Below are 20,475 nucleotides of genomic sequence, written 5' to 3'. Positions count from 1 at the left end.
CCGAGCTCCACAGTGTCCCACCTTCATGAGAAGTTCATTGTAGAGACATTACTTTCCAGGCAGAACTCTTGTGTACTAGCTGCCTCATAGCTACACACCCTCTCTATTTAGGAGGAATGAGTAATAAGAAGTAATAGTCTATTTCTCTGAAGGGCTCCATACATAAGACAGGAAAGAACCTAAGGGAACCAACCAAGCATACAAATGCTCCCTTGGGGACAACCATACCTGGTTTTAAATAACATCACTTCAGGGGATTTTGTTCCAACCTGTTCGCTATTTTGAGACCAACCTAATAGGGACCTGGAATTTCTTGCTTCTCCCTTTTGTACAAAATTGCCACAGGTCTCCCTTGACTGGCCTTCTGGGCAAAACCTTAATGACCTTACTATTAGCATAGTTTTAAATTTCAGGGAGTATCATTTATTGTGGGGAAGAGTTTTTGGAGGGGGACATGATACATGGTGGTTGAATGGCCTCAAATTCATTTTTGTTTTTTTTAAAAAAAAGTTCTACTGGCTTCAATAGGTCTCTTTCCCCCTACCCTTACATGATCTTTGCCCCAGCAAGACTTTAATTATTAGTATTTTTCAAAAGTCGATTACAGGTCAACCTAAGCATTCAAGGCACCAGAGATCACCTAATAAACACTCAGCCCTATAACAGTATCCTATTCTGTTTTAGGCAGGAAATTTAATGTAGTAACTGACTTTCTGATCTCATTTTAACAAATATCTAATGGCTTATTATCTGCTAAGGAATAGTGATACCAAAAAAAAAAAAATTCCTCAAAGAGCTCAAAGTATGGACAATACATGTAATTAAATTCTTTGTGGATGAAATGATGTCCTCTGGGAAAATTAAACCCATGATAATTTTTTTTCTTTAAGGACAAGACTTACCAGGAACTCTTCTTTTAGGCTGAATTAAGAACTCACCAAAACCAAGCTAATTAGCATGATAGAATAGAATAGAATGTGAAATTGTAATGTTTTGATACTTTACAGATTGAATTTAATTTAATTGAATATTGAATATAACTCTTATTTGTGTATTCTGTAATCAGGCCAACTTGCTTGTCCCCCATATTCCCCATATAAACATTCCTTCTCCAGCCTCTGTTAACTTTGCAAAGATTGCCATGGCCAACCTCCACTCCCTCTCTCTTCCCCACTCTGCCTCTTAGAATCTAGTTTCCTTTAAGACTGCTCAAATACTTCTTCCTTAAAAGACTTTGCTGACTTTTTTTTTAACCTTGCTCACACAATTTATTTTATTTCTTTATTTCTGCATAAATTGATTTCCACCACTTCCCATTGAAATGAATGCTTCTTCAAGGCAGGAAATGTTTCATTTTTGTCTTTGGTTTTCTCTCCCCCACAAATGAAAGACAATTGGAACTAACCCAAAACAACATGGATGTCTCCTGAGGTAACTAGTGGTTGGTTATCTACCTAGTGGTTGGACTACTTGTTGATAATGTAATGCCGAAGAAACTGAGCAAGACAGAGATTAGAGAACAATTCAATAATTTATTAAATAAAGAGAAATACTGGGGCCAATGGATCCATGTTGATCCCAGGGCTAGATGAGACTATCATCTCAAAGAGTCTAGCCTCAGTATCGGGGCAGCAAGCTTTTTATGGAATAACAAGAACAATGACATTACTGATATTCTAATGACATCTGAAATGGATAAACCTTTATCTTGTCAAACATTAAGGAATGTCTATAAAACCTTTATCTCAAACATTAAGAGGGGATGGTTATAACCTAAGGCAGAATTACGAAGTAGGACAATTGGAGGAACTGGTCACCCCATTAAAAGGGAACTTTGGCATAACAGTAATACAGAAATTAAGATTTTTGAGGTCTGGATAGGATGAAATGACCCCTAAGGTTCTTAAGAATTCAGTGATTACTATCAGTTATTTTTCAGAATTATGTTTATAAGCTTGCTATGTTAGTAATGGTCGACATCTACCCAATTCCTTAAATATAAGGGAACACTTTTTAAAAAAGCTATATGGTTATCATCCCTGAAAAAATCCTTTTTGGTGTCGCTCAATTACAGCGTCAAGTGAATTTAAAATTTGTTTGCTTTCTTCACTAATCATTGAAGTCAATTACTTTGGGACATGTGACTTCCTCTTTTTCCCAAAATGGAAGACCTGGCTTCAAGTCCAGTTAACACCATATTGCCTTTATGATTCTGAGCAAGTCATTCAACTTCTCAGTGTGTTAAACAACTCTCTAAAACCACAAGTTGCAGAGAAAATGTCTATTTGCATTGGGCAGAGAAATTCTCCACTTTTGAGCATTCCCTCTAGCAAGGAAATCCCCTCCCTCCCCTTCTAGTCCTTCCCTTTGACTTTATAATCAATATTCTTTCTCTCATACTAAACTATCTCAAATAATCAGTCTATTAATTGATCTCCTTGCCTCTATTATTTGTTAGATCTGACAATCATTATTCTGTGTTTAAGGAAAAAAAATTAAACACTATTGTCTATATGATAATATAAGCCTGATTTTCAATTGGAGCTATGATCTAGCTCCAATATGCTTTGCTAGCCTTGATGCATACCATAATTTCCATGTATTCTAAGTACATATCAAATTAGACTACCAGTCATTCATCATTTCATCCTGTACTTTATTACTTGGCATGAATTTATACAGGTTGGTCCATGTCTGAAATTCATTCTTATAGTACTTTTTCATGCTGAAATCCTTCTTTCTTTAAGGTCCAACATGGATGATCCTTCTGTGAAATTATTCCTCTTTTCTTCCCAAAGTATACCTAAATGCTTTTAGAATACCTTGGATTTTTCCTATGCCTCTAATTCTATTCTGACCTTTACCATTTGCACACAAGTCCTATTCATTCCCTCTCTCTTCCCCCCAATTTAATAAATCATAAACTCCTAAAGTGGAAAATGTTATCATTGTATTACTATTATCTAACATAGTGTCTTTTACATACAGAGACTTAGTATTTGGATTGAGTTGAAATGTTAATCTTATTTGGCCTTCATAGGGTCTTGTAAAATCAACTTAGTCCTAAGAAACTGTAGCCTATAAAGAAAGGGAGTGAGGCTTTTCATAGTAGATGTTTTAATCCAATTGCTCAACTTCAAAACAAAAGCATCTATCTAATAACCTAGGGGACTTAGAACTGCCAGGCAGAACACTGGATAGAGCAGCAGGCCTGCAGTTAAGAAGACACATCTTCCTCAGTTCAAATCCAGCCTCAGACACAAGTCACTTGGGCAAGTCACTTAACCCTATTTATCTTAGTTTGCTCATCTATAAAATGAGCTGGATGGAGAAGGAATTGGTGAGCCACTCTAGTTTCTCTGCTAAGAAAACCTGAAATGATATGATGAAAAGTTGTACATGACTGAAACAACTGAATAACTAACCTATCGAGATACTCAGCTACATCAATTTCTATTTAAACAACTGACCGTGTTAAACTTTTTAGTTATCATGGAAATAGTGTTTCTCAAATATCAAAATTCTGTCAAAAGGGAAACGGGGAAAATTAGCAACATAGAATTTTTCAGACTTAATGTATGCTAAGTTCTATTGTTATGTCTTAATTTTAGATAATTTATGTGGACCTATGCCTCTGATCTCTATTTACAGATCACCTTGGATTATGTCCATCTGAGATTTCCCAATTGTGAATCCTCCTGAGATCTCTAAGCATCTCCTGAAGCCAGGACTTGGAGCCAGCTTCTTCAAAATGTCTGCTGAAGTAGAAACCAACATGACCAATGGTCAGCCTGATCAACAGGCAACCCCCAAATCATCATCAAAGAAAGAAAAAAAGAAAGGTACAAAGGATCTTTCTGATCTAATGTTTTGAAAATAAAAATCTTTTTATTTATTTTGGTGAGTTTATTATTTTAATGTTAGGGAAATTCTCATACCATGGAAGAGCTGATCAAGTGAGAGAAGGTAAATTGGCTGAGTCCCCAATAGGTATAATATTAAATTAAATGTACTAGAATCTGAGAAAATTGAAACCTTTGAGGAAGACCGTCCAACTTAAATGGAAAAATAGAGGAAAAAATTATATAGTTTTTCAACTGAGAAGGTGGCCAAAGAAGTAGTAGTTAGAAAAGAGATGGGAAAATTCTTATACTTGATTGTCACAAGAAACAAATGATTGCTTTATCACTTGGGACACCATGAGGTTTTTTTTTTTTAATAAGTCTTTCTCAATTTTCCAAAATGAGTAAATTTAGATTTTAAAATCATCTGTGTTCATTATATCCAACATTTCTCTTTATATCTTCTCCTCACTCCATCCTAATACCAATAACACTCCTTTGAAACCAAGAAAAGAAGAACATTATGAATTAATTGTTTTGCCAGATCTGGAATCCATAATCATCTGATCCATATTAATTATTGACCAATATTTATTCTGACCTTGGATTTCTTCATCCACTTAATGGAGAGATGCAATCTTGCCTCTTAAAAAGAATTAGTATTTTTTAATGGTGAATGGGGAAGCGGAAGGTGAAAAGTTAGTACTCCTCTAATCTTTCTATATAAAGGCTCCAACATCTGAACAGCTTCCTTTTTTGTAGTGGTTTTATTATGGCATCTGTAATTACAGTTCTGCATACTTTAGCCTACATTAGCTTGTAAAAGTCTATCCATATTTCTCTGATTTTTTCATTCACCATTTTTAATGGCAAAATAATATTACATTATATTCATATGCCATAGGTCTGAATAATATTTTAAATTTCGTTTTAAAAAACACTTTCAGGGGAACATCATGACACCAATCTAGATTAGTTGGATAATGAGATCCTCAAGAACCATAGGTCTTTAGGCTCCTCTTGTCAAAGCACAAGAAAAAGAGAGGGAATTGTTAGGATTTAGATCTAAGTGAAATCTTTAGTTCTAAGATACTATCTCTTTATTTTTCCCCAGATCTTCTTAAAAGATAAGGAACTAATCCAAAGCATTCATTTTTCTTTACACTCTACCCTTCTCCTCCATTCTTTGGATAAAGTATTATTGAATATGACATTGCCAAAAGACAGTCAAGGTGGAAGAAAACCAAACAGTTGATTTGCTCAATTAACTGGATTAATCCTTGTGTAACCAAAAGACAAGAGTAGCCATAAATATTCCAAAACCTCATGGAGGTTCTGAAGCATATTCATTTCTGAATCTAGCATCAACTATTTCATATGCCCTTTACTTTTTAATCTATAAACTTTAATTTTCCTCCCTTCTGCAGGAACAGAAAAGACAGATGAGTATCTCTTGGCCAGGTTCAAAGGTGATGGAGTAAAATACAAGGCCAAACTAATTGGTATTGATGATGTGCCAGAAGCAAGAGGGGATAAAATGTGTCAAGACTCAATGATGAAGTTGAAGGTAAACATTCGACCTCTTCAGTATAGGGGATAGGCTATGAGATCAATGTGTGATGGCAGAGAAGGAAAATGGTTGGGTTAGTGAAGCTTGGTTAGATCTGGGTGCAGTTCATTTTATCAGGCTTTCCCCTGTTAGGACAGTGTAGCCTCATAGGCAGAAGTTCTAGTAACAGTAGAGGAAGAAGCTGGGATGGAAACTGACAAACATCAGAAGTTATTGTTTTCTATATTTAAAAGGAAGTCATTGATTATTTTGGCTATTAAAACTAGAAATTCTTTTAAGACATATTAATTTTTCTGGGGTGGTTAATTATATCTAGTTTCCTTCACTTTCTTTCCTCACCTCCTATTTAAACATGTAACCAGATTCTTAACATGCTACAGCTGCTTTATGGACAGTGATCCAATGTGAATATTAAAGATCACCTTGACATAACCTTCAGCTTTAAACCTCTCCTCTTTCCCAACCCCTAACTTCCAGGGAATGTCAGTGGCTGCTCGGTCTCAGGGACAGCACAAACAGAAGATCTGGCTGAACATTTCTCTCTCTGGAATTAAAATAATTGATGAGAAAACTGGGGTAAGAATCCATTAGTGTTGAACTTGGTTTATGACTTGCCTTGATGTGACTAGCTGGTTGGAAACTTAAATAAGTAAGCTTCCTTCACTCCACATGAAGCTCTGTAGAAGAAATGTGACCTTGCCCTTGGACATGCTAGGTATTTTTTTTTTTAAAACTAGAAAGAATGAATAAAGAAGATAAGAAATCAAATTCTAATCAATTCCTTTTGTGTGAAAATTTTCCAGCTTCATGAAATTTTGGAATAGTTCTTATTCTCAGTAACAGTGCCTAAATATGAACATTCCTTCAAATGAATTGGATAGCAGAGGAAGGGAAATAAGTAACTATTACTATAAAGGGTTGGACCTTCTCTCTAAACCACCATTAATGATTTTCTTCTCAAGACAAACTTCTATTGCCTTTTAGACTCCCCTATCCTCCTTATATACCCTCCTTTAGATTTTACTTTAGTCAAGAGACTATGTAGTCTTACTTGTTTCTTAGTTATTCCCTTCAAAAACTTCTGGTTCTCTAATCTTCCTTCCATTTAGTGCTTATAGTACAGTATCCAAAAAAAAAAAAAAAAAAAGCTTTGCAGAATGAAAATAGTTTTAACAGAAGATGCATTGTTTCCACTGAGGTTTTTTTACAACTTGCCCTGCAAGGGAAAATGTGGCTTTAGCAGTCAACAAGAGGCCAAAAAAATTTTCTTCCCTCAAATTCTAGCTCCTTGAAGAGACTTGTCTATTGTCAGTAAAAGCAAGAAGTGCTAGTAATGCTGGCTGGTAAATGGACTTTGTGGTTTTCCAGAAACAAGTTTTAACTTTGTCACAGGTGATTGAGCACGAACATCCTGTAAACAAGATATCTTTCATTGCCCGAGACGTGACAGACAATAGGGCTTTTGGCTATGTATGTGGAGGAGAAGGACAGCATCAGTTTTTTGCTGTAAAAACGGCTCAGCAGGTAAGTACCTTAGGATCCCAGGGAAATGAAGAGGAGAACATATGAGGGACAGGGAGGGGAACTGAGTTTAAAGAATTAAATGAATTTTATACATTACTTACCCAAAAATACAATTCTTTTCATTGGTTCCATAGAGTTCCACACTTAGCTATGGATACATAGGAAGGTAGGTGAGGTCAAGATGCATCTGACTCCATTTCTTCTCTCCTTTGCCCTGCTCCAAGGCAAATATAAACAATTCAGAACATGGCAATTAAGGGATATCTTTTTTTGTTGTTGTTGTTGAAGCATTTGGGGTTAAGTGACTTGCCCAGGATCACACACTAGGGAGTGTTAAGTGTCTGAGACCAGATTTGAACTCAGGTCCTCCTGACTTCAGGGCTGGTGCTCTATCCACTGCACCACCTACTTGCTCCAATGGTGAGGCTTATCTTGAATATGTTTTCATGCAAACATTGACAACCAAATAGAAATAAATTATACAAGTGAACTTTTTAGTCAGTGGGACTTTTTGGGAAGGTAAGGGGGTACAAGAACATCATTTTACCTACCATGGTAGTTATCATTTTCTCAGTTTTCAAATTTAAGAAACAAAAGTCAAAACTTGGATTCCTTTTTGGAGGATCTAAGCCTCTGGATTCTTTCTTTTTCATTTTGGACCATTTTCTTTTAGTTATGTTTTTAATTTTTAAAATTGCTGAAAGTATAACTAGTGATTTCTCTTCTATTCCCTCCCTTCTATAACAAAGAAGCAGAGCTAAGGAAAACAAATTTATACATTAGCCATATATAATAGCATATGACTTCTTCCACATCTAGGAGACCATCAGAAATGAGAGGCATGCTTAAGTGAGTCAATATTTCTAAACACAATTGGTTACTTCCATCGATCAGAATACTAAAACTATGGGACACAGCTTTTTATAAAACCTTTTTTAAAAAAGAGAGCTGAACAGAAGAGAAAAAAAGAACAGTACAGTATAACTCAATTTGAATGAGCTTTCTTGGCATTTTGAAAACTAATCTGTGAATGATGAGTGTCTTTGGCAGACTACCATGCACAAATATTCTTGTTACTCAGCTGGGATCTCTGTTCAAATTAACTGAGTGTGATAAAAATAAAAGGAAATCCAGAATGTCTTCATCTTTTGTTTGCTAATTTGAAGTAGTTATACTTTAACATTTATTAATTTATGACCATTTGATAGGCATATTGTAGCAAGCATCTCTATAGGGACTCGTCCTCTCTAGATTCTGGAATAATAGCTATATATAGACCTACATAGTTATCTAGATATATTTATATATTTTTATGTATATCTCTATATTTATCTCTATGTCACACAAATATGTGCATGTATCTGAGGATAACAATATACAAGGAAGACCTAGATGTAATTAGAATGGATAATGATAGAAAAACATTATCTTGTCAATCCTCTAGTATTAATAATGGAATCAGGAAGATCTAGGAAATCAGGTATTTGCTCAGCCCTATGACTCAGTAGGTTAACTTTGCTGAGGCTTAGTTTCCTCATCTGTAAAATAGAGGAGCATGTAATACTTGCTCCTGTTGTGAGGGCTGTTGTGAGGAGCAAATAAGAAGGTGTGTAAAGTGCTTTGAAAACCCTAAACGATATATATATATATATATCATATGTGAGCTGTATTAGTAGAATGGCATAGTGGATAGAGCACTGACCACGAGTCCAAGAAAATCTGGGTCAACTTCTGCCTTTGAGACATAATTGTATTGATCCTGGAGAAGCCACTTAACTTTTCAGAGTTATAAGCATCTTTGGTAGCAGAAGTGCTAACCTGCATTGGTAGAGGAAGTCTCCTAGCCTGGGATTTCTGGATGCCAATGAAAGGAAAGGTTTAGTCTTTATTCCTATCCTACTTGTTGAAAAGATCTACTGTTTGATAAGTGTGATTAATCCCTCTGCTGATGCTGATTACAGCTCCTCTATTCCTTAGTACTTCTGATTGTCCTTATGAGCTGCTGTGGCCAAAATATTTAATAACTGTTGGCCAACTTTTGAGTGATGATTCTTTGTACTCAACAAGGCTTATTCTTAGATAGCAGACATCCCATCTGTCACTAAGCCAGTTCTCAAAGCCCTTCCAGCTTGGCAATCCCTGACAAGGCTTGGTGTACCACTAGCCATAGCTTTTGAAAATGCCACAATACGATGAGGTTGTCTAGCAGAATTTCAGTAAACAGTTCACATTACCTGACTGATCCCAATCTATCTGCTCAATTTTCAGTTTTCTATTAATGGGAGAAGGTATTGGATGAAAGAAGAAATTGGTTCTAATCTATAATGTTAACTACAAGGGGAAAGTAGCAATTTAGGAATCACTAAATTTTTGTTTGTTTTTTCAGGCAGAACCATTAGTAGTTGATCTTAAAGATCTTTTTCAAGTCATCTATAATGTCAAGAAAAAGGAAGAGGAAGATAAGAAAAAGGTAAGTAGCAGAGTGTGACAGATTGACAGGAATAGATAGTTTGATAAGTTGGAGTTTGGGGTTATTGTGTTTGTTGTTTTCATTCCAATGGTAGAGTATTTGGGTGATTGTATTTGAATGTATTGCTTATCACTGAGAAACTTGATTTCAATCTCTTGTCAGGATAGCCATAGACCATGGAACTATTTTAATGACCTTCTGAGATGACACTTAGAGACTATGAGGTTAACACATATCAGAGTTTCCAGGGTAACCCCCACTTTGGCTTTAAATCCTTGTTAGCTTAAATCCAAGAAATCTCTTCTAATCTACAGGAGGGAACGAAGGAATACATTTCCTTTTCTTTCTGGGCTAGAGAAGACAAGGGCAGGTCTCTTTTTCCATATTTCCTTTTCTCCTTTTCCTTGAACAACTTTTCTGAATTCTGAATGACATTCAGAATCAGCCCATGTACTCAAGAGATCTATGAGCTAGGAGCACAGCTCTAGAAAGCCATGAAAGACATTGCTTATCTTTTGGAAGAGGCAAGTAAATTTTACTAACCTATTAATGCCATGTGGGATTATGTTAAGTTCCATGGAATTTTGAAAGCCACTTCATTTTTCTGAAGTTTTATTTTTTTAGGATAGAAAAAAGTAAGTTTCCTTTTTTGTTTCTTTGCTTTAAATAGCTACTAGTGGGTAAAAACCAAAGGGGTGGTCCAGATTTCTGGAAAATCTAGGGATTTTAGTAAATGCAGCTAACATAATTTTACATTTTTTAAATTTGTAGACTGCAGAAGCCAACAGGGCAATTGAGGTAAAGTTGTTTCTCTACTTACATACTTATATAAACAATTTGATCTAATACAAATGTTCCACTATACCTCTCTTCTTCTGATTAAAAGTATTCTCCAATACAAAGTCCAAACTTTTGTTTAGTGAACCATTAAAGTTGACAATAAATGCTTAATTAAACTATAGATTTGGAGTCAGAAGACCCAAATTCAAATCTGAGCTCTGTTACTTACAACCTCTGTGACTTTGAATAAGACAATGATTTTTCTGGGCTTTCTCTAAAAGAAGAGGTTGGATTAGGGGGTCTCTTCCAGCTCTGACATTCTCTGATTCTGTGATCTTTTCAGAATGGGAGTAAAGACCTTCTGACACTTCATGATCCAGTTAGCAGAATGAGACTGGTATGTCCATCAAGACTTCTGATTCTATCCTATCTGTATCTATTATGCTTCGTGGATAATGCTGATGTAGCCATGAAATTATCAAATCTTTTTATCATTAATAATTCAGCATTCTTCTAATGTGAATGATATGCTAATGTTAATGCAGTAACAAAATACTGGTATATGTCTGAATCTAATCAAAATTGCTTTTTTAAAGGGTGTTGACCAGATGGATTTGTTTGGGGACATGTCCACACCTCCTGACCTAAATAGTCCAACAGTAAGTATGTGTAGGAGCAGGCAAGGGGGGAAATTTTGTACCATAATAGCACTTAGCCAGTAATTTTTTTTTTTTTTTTGGTTTACTCACTTTATTTATTCATTCATTCATTTATTTATTTATATAAATTTATTTTAGTCTGTATTTTTATTTTAAAATACTAATAGTCAAGAGACTTATTTTTCTTAGCAAGAAAAACCCCAAGTTGCCATATGGACTTTCTATATAAAAGATAGCGACAAGGGATAGGTAGGTAGCACATTTCACAGAGTACAGGCCCTAGAGTAGAAGGACCTATATTCAAACACTTGATAGTAGTTATGTGACTCCAGCCAAGTCACTTAACCTGATTGCCTTGAGGAAACACACACACACACACACACACACACACACAATCACCACCAAGAACAAAAACCATAAAGACATTGTACTATCATTTGTTAATCAAACCAGACAGTCAGAAAGAAGGAGCCAATTAGCCAGAATTCCAGAATTCAAATTCAATTCAGAATTCAAAGCCTCTCTTTTCTGTTGACTTTTCCTACCTAATCAATTTCATTTCGTTGACAAGTTCAAAGTTTTGAAAGTAAGAGAAAGCACCAAAAGAAACGTGAGACTGGAAATTAAACTAAATTTATTTTTTTCTTGTTCCATGCCTATTGTTTTCTGTTTGTGATTCAGATTGAGAAACTAAATAATTTCAGTCAGTCAGCAAGTATTTATTAAGCACTTATTATGCATCAGTCATGATGCTAAACACTAGGGAATTCAAAGGAAGGCAAAATCACTGACTATCGTCAAGGAGCTCTCACAGCCTAGATACAAACAAGATATGTACAGAATAGATGAATAACACCTTGGGATGTGATCTTTTATTCTTTCTCTCTGCCTCAAACTACCACTCATGTAAGAAGGTCTGGTTCAGCTGTTACCAGTAAAACTTGTGTAGGTCAGTGGTTCCATGTCACTTAAATATCTGGGAGTTTCTCTCTCTCACCCACACACTTCCCCTCAAATTCCTGTAACCTGTCTTTGTCCTCCCCTTTCCATAGCTATTAGTCTAGTATTTATTGAGTGTCCATAGATTATGTATTAATATCTGACTGTTGTCTTTTATGGAGTACCCCACCTAATTGATGTTTTATGCAATCATTATCAGTCTAACTAAGAGAAATGAGATGAAGGCAGACAAGATGTGTGTAAAAGTCAGAAGGATTAGAGGAAGGAGCAGTTGGGAGAAGCTTCTTAGAAAAACTGGGTCTTAATCTGTCTATGAAAATAAGGCAAAAAAAAAAAAAAAAAAAAAGAGAAAGAAAAATACAACGAGAAATGACAAAAGGCATTTCTTTGAGAGTAGCATCTGGACCAAAATGTTCTCAGTTTAGAATTTTAGCCCAGTGCCTATCAGTTCCTCAAGGCTAAGCCTGGCTCTTTAACAAAGCATTCTCTTATGAGTAAAAAAAAAAAAAAAAAAAAAAAAAAAGAGAAAGAAAAATACAACGAGAAATGACAAAAGGCATTTCTTTGAGAGTAGCATCTGGACCAAAATGTTCTCAGTTTAGAATTTTAGCCCAGTGCCTATCAGTTCCTCAAGGCTAAGCCTGGCTCTTTAACAAAGCATTCTCTTATGAGTCTCATCAGAAGAACTCTTCTTTCTCTGAAAACAATTCTCATTTCTATCTCACTTCAAAGTTTACAGAGTAGTTCCTGTGAAACAAAAAAATGGGGGAGGGGGGACACCTTTTCCCTCACACTAATGAAAGAGAACAATAGTATAGCCTGTTTCATGCAGTAGGTAATTCAGATATCTTTATTTCCTGTGGCATAGATAGTAAAAATATCCACAACTGAAAGATGAGGAAACTGCGTCTCAGATTAACTTAGCCAGGTTCACCCAGCTAATAGGTATCCCTGTCCTGTTGAATAGAAGTTAACGTTCTTTTTATTCTTCCACATTTCCTCTCTTCTTAAATGGCACCACATGGAATAATATTGTAAGACTCAAGAATGTAAGGGATTAGGGGCAGCATGGCATATTTGGAGACAGAGCCGGCTTCAGAAAAGGCAGAGTTTTGCTTGTGTGATCCTGAACAAGTCATTTTACCTCTACTCTGGTACTCTCTAAGACTATAAATTATAAACAGTTATATTGGTAAAATATTATATTAGTAGAAGTTTTCTTATCCAAGAGTTCTCTTGTAGTAATGAAAATACTAGTTAAGTATCAATAAAGTATTTATAGACATATCTTAGCTTTTGCTTCTAGATCTAGGGTGGAGAATGTCCCACCCACAGGCTATATATGGCCCACAAAATCATTTGGAAAGACTCTGCCAAGGCACCCCAGGCTGGGTACAACAACCTCCCACTGCTTCAGCTGATAATTTTGTATGAAGTGAATGATGTTATAAATATCCAAATGGCCTTTGGCAATAAAAAAAAAAAAGCTTCCTTACCTTTGTTCTAGATAAATGTCTTTAAGTTCTATCATTCTGTCTTTTATAGCTTTTAGTATAATACTTTATACATCCTAGATGTTCAGTTGTTTAAAATACTAAGTAAATTAGGGTGGGTAGAATGTAGGGTCCCATAAAGAAAGAAAGCAGCTCCAAAGGAACTGCACAGGTTAAAGTTGAGACTAGAATTCTAGATACGAAGAGGTTAATTGACTAAATGTTTAAATAAGAGTCAAAAGAAAGGCTCAGGAGGGGAAAAATATAACCTGAACCAAACTTAAACTATTTATAAGAAAATAAGTTTTATAAGAAAAAAGTTTTGTACTTTAAAAACAAAAAGTGAAAATACATGGCAGATGACAGCAGGTTACTAGGCTTGAAAATCAGATATGCTTTATCTCAGTTTTTGTAGAGTTAACAGAGTTTCATCATTCTGTTCAAGTGGACAAGGTAAAGAGCTAAAAACCATAAAGATTTAAAACTCAAAACAAAAGAATAGTAATGGTTTAATCCCAGCTTAGAAAGAGGTTTTAGGTGAAGGACTTCAGAAATCTCTGCTTGGTTTTGTGTTATATACAGCTAGTCCCAGATCAGTGTGAACAATGATTTCTCTGAAGTAGGCATGTCATTGGAATTCACACTGCATATTTCCATTGGGCTGAAACCAGTTGTTTTACATAATTATAACTTCAAATAATATGAATTGGAATACATGGGACCACTTAGGGAGGAATGCATCATTTGCAGTAATCCAGACCCTGCTGTAAAAATGCTTCCTTCTCCTGATGACTTTAAATAAAGGCATAGGTATATTTTATCCATGTTTAAATACAGCTAGATCAGGGATTCTTAAACTTTTTCCACTCCTGACCCCTATTCACTTAACCCTAGGTATAAGGTATATGAAATAGGTACACAAATTAAACATTTACTGATAATAAATCTTAATTTCTCAATTCCACATTCAGTTATGTGACCCCACATGGAATTCACCCACAGTTTAAGAAGTTTTGGCTCAGATTACCAATATAAAAAAATAGAGATAAAGGGACAGAAATGACAGAATTGAGGAGATTTTAGAGATCAGAAGGGGAGAAGGGGAGGAAAGGGAAATAAGAATTTACGTAGTACTTACTTTATACCGGTCACTGTGCTAAGTGCCTTATAAATATGATCTCATTTTATCGTCACAATAATCCTGTGAGGTAGGTGCTGTTTTTCTTGTCACTTTACAGTTGAGGAAACTGAGACAAACCAAGGTTCTATAACTTGCCTAGATTTACAAAACTAGCAGTGTCTGAGGCTGGATTTGGACTCAAATCTTCCTGAAAGATCTATCTGTTGTGCTACCTAATTGTCTCAGCTTGCCTATCATAAACAGGAACTGAAGATATTGTTCCTAGTCTTGGATGACCAGAAAAAATACTAGTGATGGAAATAATGAAGCCAGGAATAAGCAAATAAGCATGTGTGTGTGTTCAAGGCTGAGAAGTAAGAAGAACTAGATAAATTTTAAATAAATTATGTGTCAGATGTTGGCAGGTTATGTAGATGGAAATGCTCAGTAGGTAAATAAAGACGAAGATATGGAGATTAGGAAAGAAGTTTGAGTTGGAGAGTGATTACTTAGAGAAGCTTTTAAGGTAGAGTTGGCCCTGATGGCATAAGAGGAAGATCAAAAGTATTAGGAGATGTAAGAAGATAATCAGAAGAGTACAGTGTCACAGAAAACCCAGAGAGAAGAGAGGTGAAAATATTGAATAAAGTAAAAGGTTTGAGGAGATTGAGGATTAAAATTATTGGATTTGAAGCCTCATGACTTTTTGAGAAAACAATGTCAGTGGAGGAAGAATAGTGGTGAGAAATGATTTAAATACTGAAGAAATTGAATTAGCGTATGATCATTCTAAATGGTTTTAGGAAGAAATTAGGCTCTTATGTACTTTATATGAAATTAATTTTTTTAAAGCCCTTTTAGTTTTCCAAAGCTCTGTCTTCACATTATCCCAATAGTACAAAAATTTTACCAGCTATAAAATAGGGACAATGAACATGAAAATCTATTTGCCTATGGTCACAATAATAAAAATGAAGTCCAAGTTTGAAGCATTTTCTGCAAGTATTTAAGATTGTAAACTTACCATTTAACTTCCAGTACATCTTTTCACTTCCAGTTTCCTCATCTATAAAATGGGACAACTAAAATATGTTCAATATCTGTTCCAACTCTACATCCTATGATCCTGAGGCAGAACCAGACTACCTCTTCTAAACAAATTTTACTTATTTCAATGTGCCTTTCTTAACATTGATCTATATTTACCTTTTTTCTTTTTTTTTTTTTTAAATTAGTAAAATATCATAGAAAAAGAATTAGGATTGAAGTCAAGCCCTGCTACATGTGAACTGTGTGACTTTTGCTTTTATTTCCTCATCTGTAAAATGGAAGGGTTTGGGCTAGATTTCAAAAGTCCCTTCTAGCTCTAAAACCTCTTACTTAATGTGCTCTAAATATAAGGCACAAAAGGGTCCGAGAAAATAATCTGTTACTAAACTACATGATTATGAAAAACAATCTAGAAATAATGAATATAGATTAAAGAGCTGACTTAATTTTGGTCTTTTTCAGACGATACTGGGTCACAATCTAAATTTTGATACTGTGGAAAGACCTTTGTTGTCTTTGGACTATGAAGACTCCCAACTTATTCAAATTCCAATTTATTACCTTTGATCTTGAACAAATCACTATACTGATCTCCTATTTCCTCCTTAATAAAATGAGGGGGTGCTTTGACTAGATGATCTTTGATCTTTCTAGCTCCCAATCTTTGATACTTTGTCAATAGTTCTAGCTTTCCTTGCCTATGTGTATTAATACTAGTCATCTTCCACTCCCACTTTTAGTCAGTGGAGGCCAAGATTGGTACCATGTAATCCAGATTATAAAATCTATGGTTAAAACCTGAGCAGGTTATCCTCAGATGCATTAGCATAACTTTAATATTTCTACCATGTATAATCTAAGAGGTAACTTCTAATACAGCTGACTTGGCAAGTCAACACAATTTCAACTATTACATTTTTTAATGTAAAATCAGTTGGGTATTTCTCTTCCTACCTCATCGTTGCAACACCAAAAAGACCAAAAATGTCATCTCAAATTCTGAAGTATAGATCTCTTAATCTAAGAGCAATGTCACTGAGTAGTTTAAGAGCTTCATTCATACTTATTACCATAAAAAATAATTCAGTTCAAATATGGTCCAAAAAAACTTCTCTACATAAATTCAGATTAAAACCAAAATCTTACTCTGTATTAAAATCCTTTGTGTAAAGGTAGATGAAAAGGGCTACACAGATAATAAGTATAAAAGGTAGAATCTGAACCTGGGTTTCCATACCCTAAGGACCAGAGTCTTTCTATACTACCAAAATATGTACAAGAAGAAACTTGTATTGAGAGAGCTGGGCATATTGTTCAGATATAGGGATTTAGAATAAGGTTCTCCACTCCTCCCATCCCCTCCCCCATTGTGTGTGTGTGTGTGTGTGTGTGTGTGTGTGTACTCTACTTTTCTGCCCTAAACTTAACTTTTTCTTACACTTAACATTTCTGCCCTAAAAATATACTTCTAAGTGTTTGAAAAGGGCAATCCCACTAATATTGAATATCCAGCTAAGCTAACCATGAGTGGTTTGTGTTAGAGGACCTACCACTTGAGACATCAAAGATGTTCCCGTAGTGATTCTATTCATGTCCCCTAGCAGAATCCTATCCCCACTATTCCCTCAGAGATGTTGAAACACAAATATTCTTGAAAATGATCAAGCTCCCTTTCAGTTAGAATCCTCTTTCTGCTCTGAGTGCTTCCTTTAATTACAGCTTCTGACTGCAGAGGAAAATGGGAGAAAGCTAGGCAAAAAGGAGGATACAACAAGGGTGCTTACTGCTAAAGAAGGCAGCAAAGTAGAATAAAAAACCTAGGCAATATGAAGAATTTTATCTTACACACTGCCTGACTCATCTTACAGGGATTAGACAAACCAAAGACCTAATTTCTTACCTAGCTCATCAAGAAACATCGAATTCCTGCTGTTGGAACTCTCAAACTATTCCCACAGGAGAACCCTTGGTAGTTATGGTTCACTCTAATTTTATGCTAGGATTGTTTTAGGACTAAAAACTATTTAAGGATGCCTCATGGTATCAAGAAAAGAACATTATCCTAGATACAAAAAGACACAATCCTAGTCTACATTCACATAGCTAATTAGTGTGAAACTCTGAACAGGCAAAGTATTTGACTTCTCTGAGCCTGATCTTTGAACTGGAAAGAATTTTAGATATAAATTTCTGGAAATTTGTTTCTCATCACTTTAAACCTTGGAGATATTTATAAGGTTTTGATGTATTATACTGGGGAGTCAGAAAGTCATGAGTTAGAATTATATCTGAGACAATTAGATGAGCCTGGATAAGTCACTTAACCTCTCAACCTAAATTTCTTTATCTACAAAATAGAAACAATAGCACCAAGCCCACAAGTTATTGTGAAGCTCAAATGAGATAAGGTATATAAAATGTATTGCACATGGAGTTATTATTAGTTGAATGAGAAGCAATAGCCTTTAGTCAAGAGAATCACAATAGAAGAGGATCTTACTAAGAACTCTCATGAGCAAAAGTGGGAGTTGGGGAAAGAAAGCATATGTGTGTTGAAGTTAGGAGAGTGTATCAAGAACTGGCTTCTGAGTTGATAAAGAGAAAAGCTACCATATGAGGTATGTCATCAATAATAACCATGATACCGCCCACATTTAAAACCACAATATTGACTAACACTGTCTCTTTTCTTTCTAAATTTGATAGGAAAGCAAAGATATCCTGTTAGTGGATCTAAACTCTGAAATCGGCACCAATCAGAATTCTCTAAGAGAAAATCCCTTCTTAACCAATGGCATCACCTCCTGCTCGCTTCCTCGGCCAAAGCCCCAGACACCTTTCTTGCCTGAAAATGCTTTTTCTGCCAATCTCAACTTCTTTCCCACCCCTAATCCTGACCCTTTCCGTGATGATCCTTTCACACAAGCAAACCAATTGACACCCTCTTCATTTGATTCTCTCAAACCTCGAGATCAGAAGAAAGAGAGTCTGAATAATTTCTCACCGATTACACTGAGTAATGGGTCTCTGAATGGCGATTTTGATTACTTTGGGCAACAGTTTGACCAGATTTCTAATCGAACTGGGAAACAGGAGGCTCAGGCAGGCCAGTGGCCCTTTGCAAATTTGCAAACCCAGCCTACAATCAGAACTCAGAATGGGGTGCCTGAAAGAGAACAAAATGGCTTTCTTGTCACATCTTCCCTCAATTATTTTGTGGGAACCCCTTCCAAAGGACTGTCACTACCCAACGGAATAAAGCAGGACACAGAAAACTCTGCCCAGTTCTCACCACATGACTCCATAACAATTAGTCCACCTCCACAAAGTACCAAACCTGGAAGAGGCAGAAGGACTGCTAAGGTGAATTACCTTCTTCACATATCCATTGGCAGAATGCATGTTCGGTACCAAAGGGTGGCTTAATGCAAGCTTTTTTTTTTTTTTTTTAAACTCCCTCTGCTACTGTAATTCCCAGTGTGGCATTCAGGTAGAAGGTGGGACCAGTCACATCAGTTCTCCAGGAATATTTCCCTCTAATCATTCGTCGTTTTTAAACTTCCCTTTCCCTTTACAGCAGTGTTTATCACTTGCTTTCCACTTGCATGCTTTATCACTTAATATATTTAACTAAACAAGTTTTCCATTTTAATGCTGCCGAGCTTCTGTATCTCTGGTAAGTTGATCTTTACCTACTATGGGGCAAGGGAAGGTCAGAGTTAGCTTTGAAAAAGTGTTGCCACAGTAATTTGTGAAATGGGGGTTTCATTTAGAAAAAAGAAATAGATGTTCATTCTAAGATTTATGAGTGGAAATCAACCCAATACTATTTTAAATAGCTAATTCATCCTTTAGATTTGTATGTCTTAAAGTATATTGGTCTTCATATCTAACATAAGTGCTATGGAATGACAGGTATTTTCTTGGTCAAATGTTTCCATCTGCACATACTTTTCCAGCTCTTAGGCAGATTACCTGACAAACTGGGGGGGGGGGGGGGGCACGCAGGGTGTAGAGGGGATGTGAGGGAATGGGTCCATCTCAAGCAGGTATCATCACAGTTTTAAAAAATACAAAGAAATTAAAAGTACAAGGGGCGTGGGGGGGGGGGGGGGGGGGGGGGGGGGGGGGGGGGGGGGGGCACGCAGGGTGTAGAGGGGATGTGAGGGAATGGGTCCATCTCAAGCAGGTATCATCACAGTTTTAAAAAATACAAAGAAATTAAAAGTACAAAACAACAGCTGACTGGGAGTTACATCTGATGTATAGTTTTGGCTCTGACTTTAACTTACTCTGTCTGCTCATCTATAAAATGGGAAGTTTGGATAAGCTCTTCAAGGTTTTTTCCTCCTCTGATGTTCCATGATTTAACTAGCTAGTCTCATTTTTCTCTGTCAACAGACTTCTGGGTTTTAGGAAATTTAGTCTTTTCTTCTGAAAAGTGAAGAATGAGAATAGTTATGATTATTTACAGTTATCAAACTGATTTTTTTCTGTTTTTCTTCCCTCCCTTTCCTTCTTCCTCCTCCTCCTACTACCGCCAGTCTCCATTGAATGATATATTTGGGTCAGATCTTTTTGCCACTCCTACTACAGAATCCCCATGTCAGACTTCACCAACAGGACAACCTCCAGTCTTGCAGAATAATCCTTTGGACCTCTTCAGCAGTAATGCTCCATCCTCAGCGGGTTCCCTGGCTGGTCTAGGTAAGTCCATCAATTTCCTGACCCTTATTTATTCAAGGCTTTATTCAAGACTCAAGTCTTCTAATTATGAGAGATCTAAAGAACTGGAAGTGGTTTTATTATGCCCAACCTGAATTTGAAAAGTGTCAAGGAAGGGTGGGGACAGGGGAGGAGAGGTGGTTTCACCTTCATAAAGGCAAGGTATATATGTAAGTGTGTACATGTGGATTAAAATGTACTATGTTATCCAGAATATGGATAGCTAGGTGGTACAGTGGATAACCTATCGAGCCTGGAGTTATGAAGAGTCATCTTCTTGAA

The 20,475-nt window shown here is 36.0% G+C and overlaps 1 protein-coding gene across 3 annotated transcripts in view; it reads left to right on the top strand.

Moving 5' to 3' along the window:
- The window catches only part of DAB2 (DAB adaptor protein 2), a 65,076-nt gene that overhangs the window by 34,942 nt on the left and 9,659 nt on the right, over nt 1–20,475 (top strand). For all 3 annotated transcript variants that reach the window (XM_031964453.1, XM_031964434.1, XM_031964443.1), the window contains exons 2-11: nt 3,652–3,842; nt 5,270–5,409; nt 5,890–5,988; nt 6,805–6,936; nt 9,323–9,406; nt 10,178–10,204; nt 10,530–10,583; nt 10,783–10,845; nt 18,175–18,831; nt 20,013–20,175. In XM_031964453.1, coding sequence (XP_031820313.1) covers nt 3,752–3,842; nt 5,270–5,409; nt 5,890–5,988; nt 6,805–6,936; nt 9,323–9,406; nt 10,178–10,204; nt 10,530–10,583; nt 10,783–10,845; nt 18,175–18,831; nt 20,013–20,175 — 1,510 coding nt within the window. In that variant the 5' untranslated portion in view covers nt 3,652–3,751. The remainder of the gene's footprint in view (nt 1–3,651; nt 3,843–5,269; nt 5,410–5,889; nt 5,989–6,804; nt 6,937–9,322; nt 9,407–10,177; nt 10,205–10,529; nt 10,584–10,782; nt 10,846–18,174; nt 18,832–20,012; nt 20,176–20,475) is intronic.

This window comes from Sarcophilus harrisii, chromosome 1 (assembly GCF_902635505.1).
Source record: "Sarcophilus harrisii chromosome 1, mSarHar1.11, whole genome shotgun sequence".
NCBI classification, from domain to species: Eukaryota; Metazoa; Chordata; class Mammalia; order Dasyuromorphia; family Dasyuridae; genus Sarcophilus; species Sarcophilus harrisii.
Note: the sequence above shows the minus strand (reverse complement) of the source record. Positions and strands in the feature narration are given on the sequence as shown.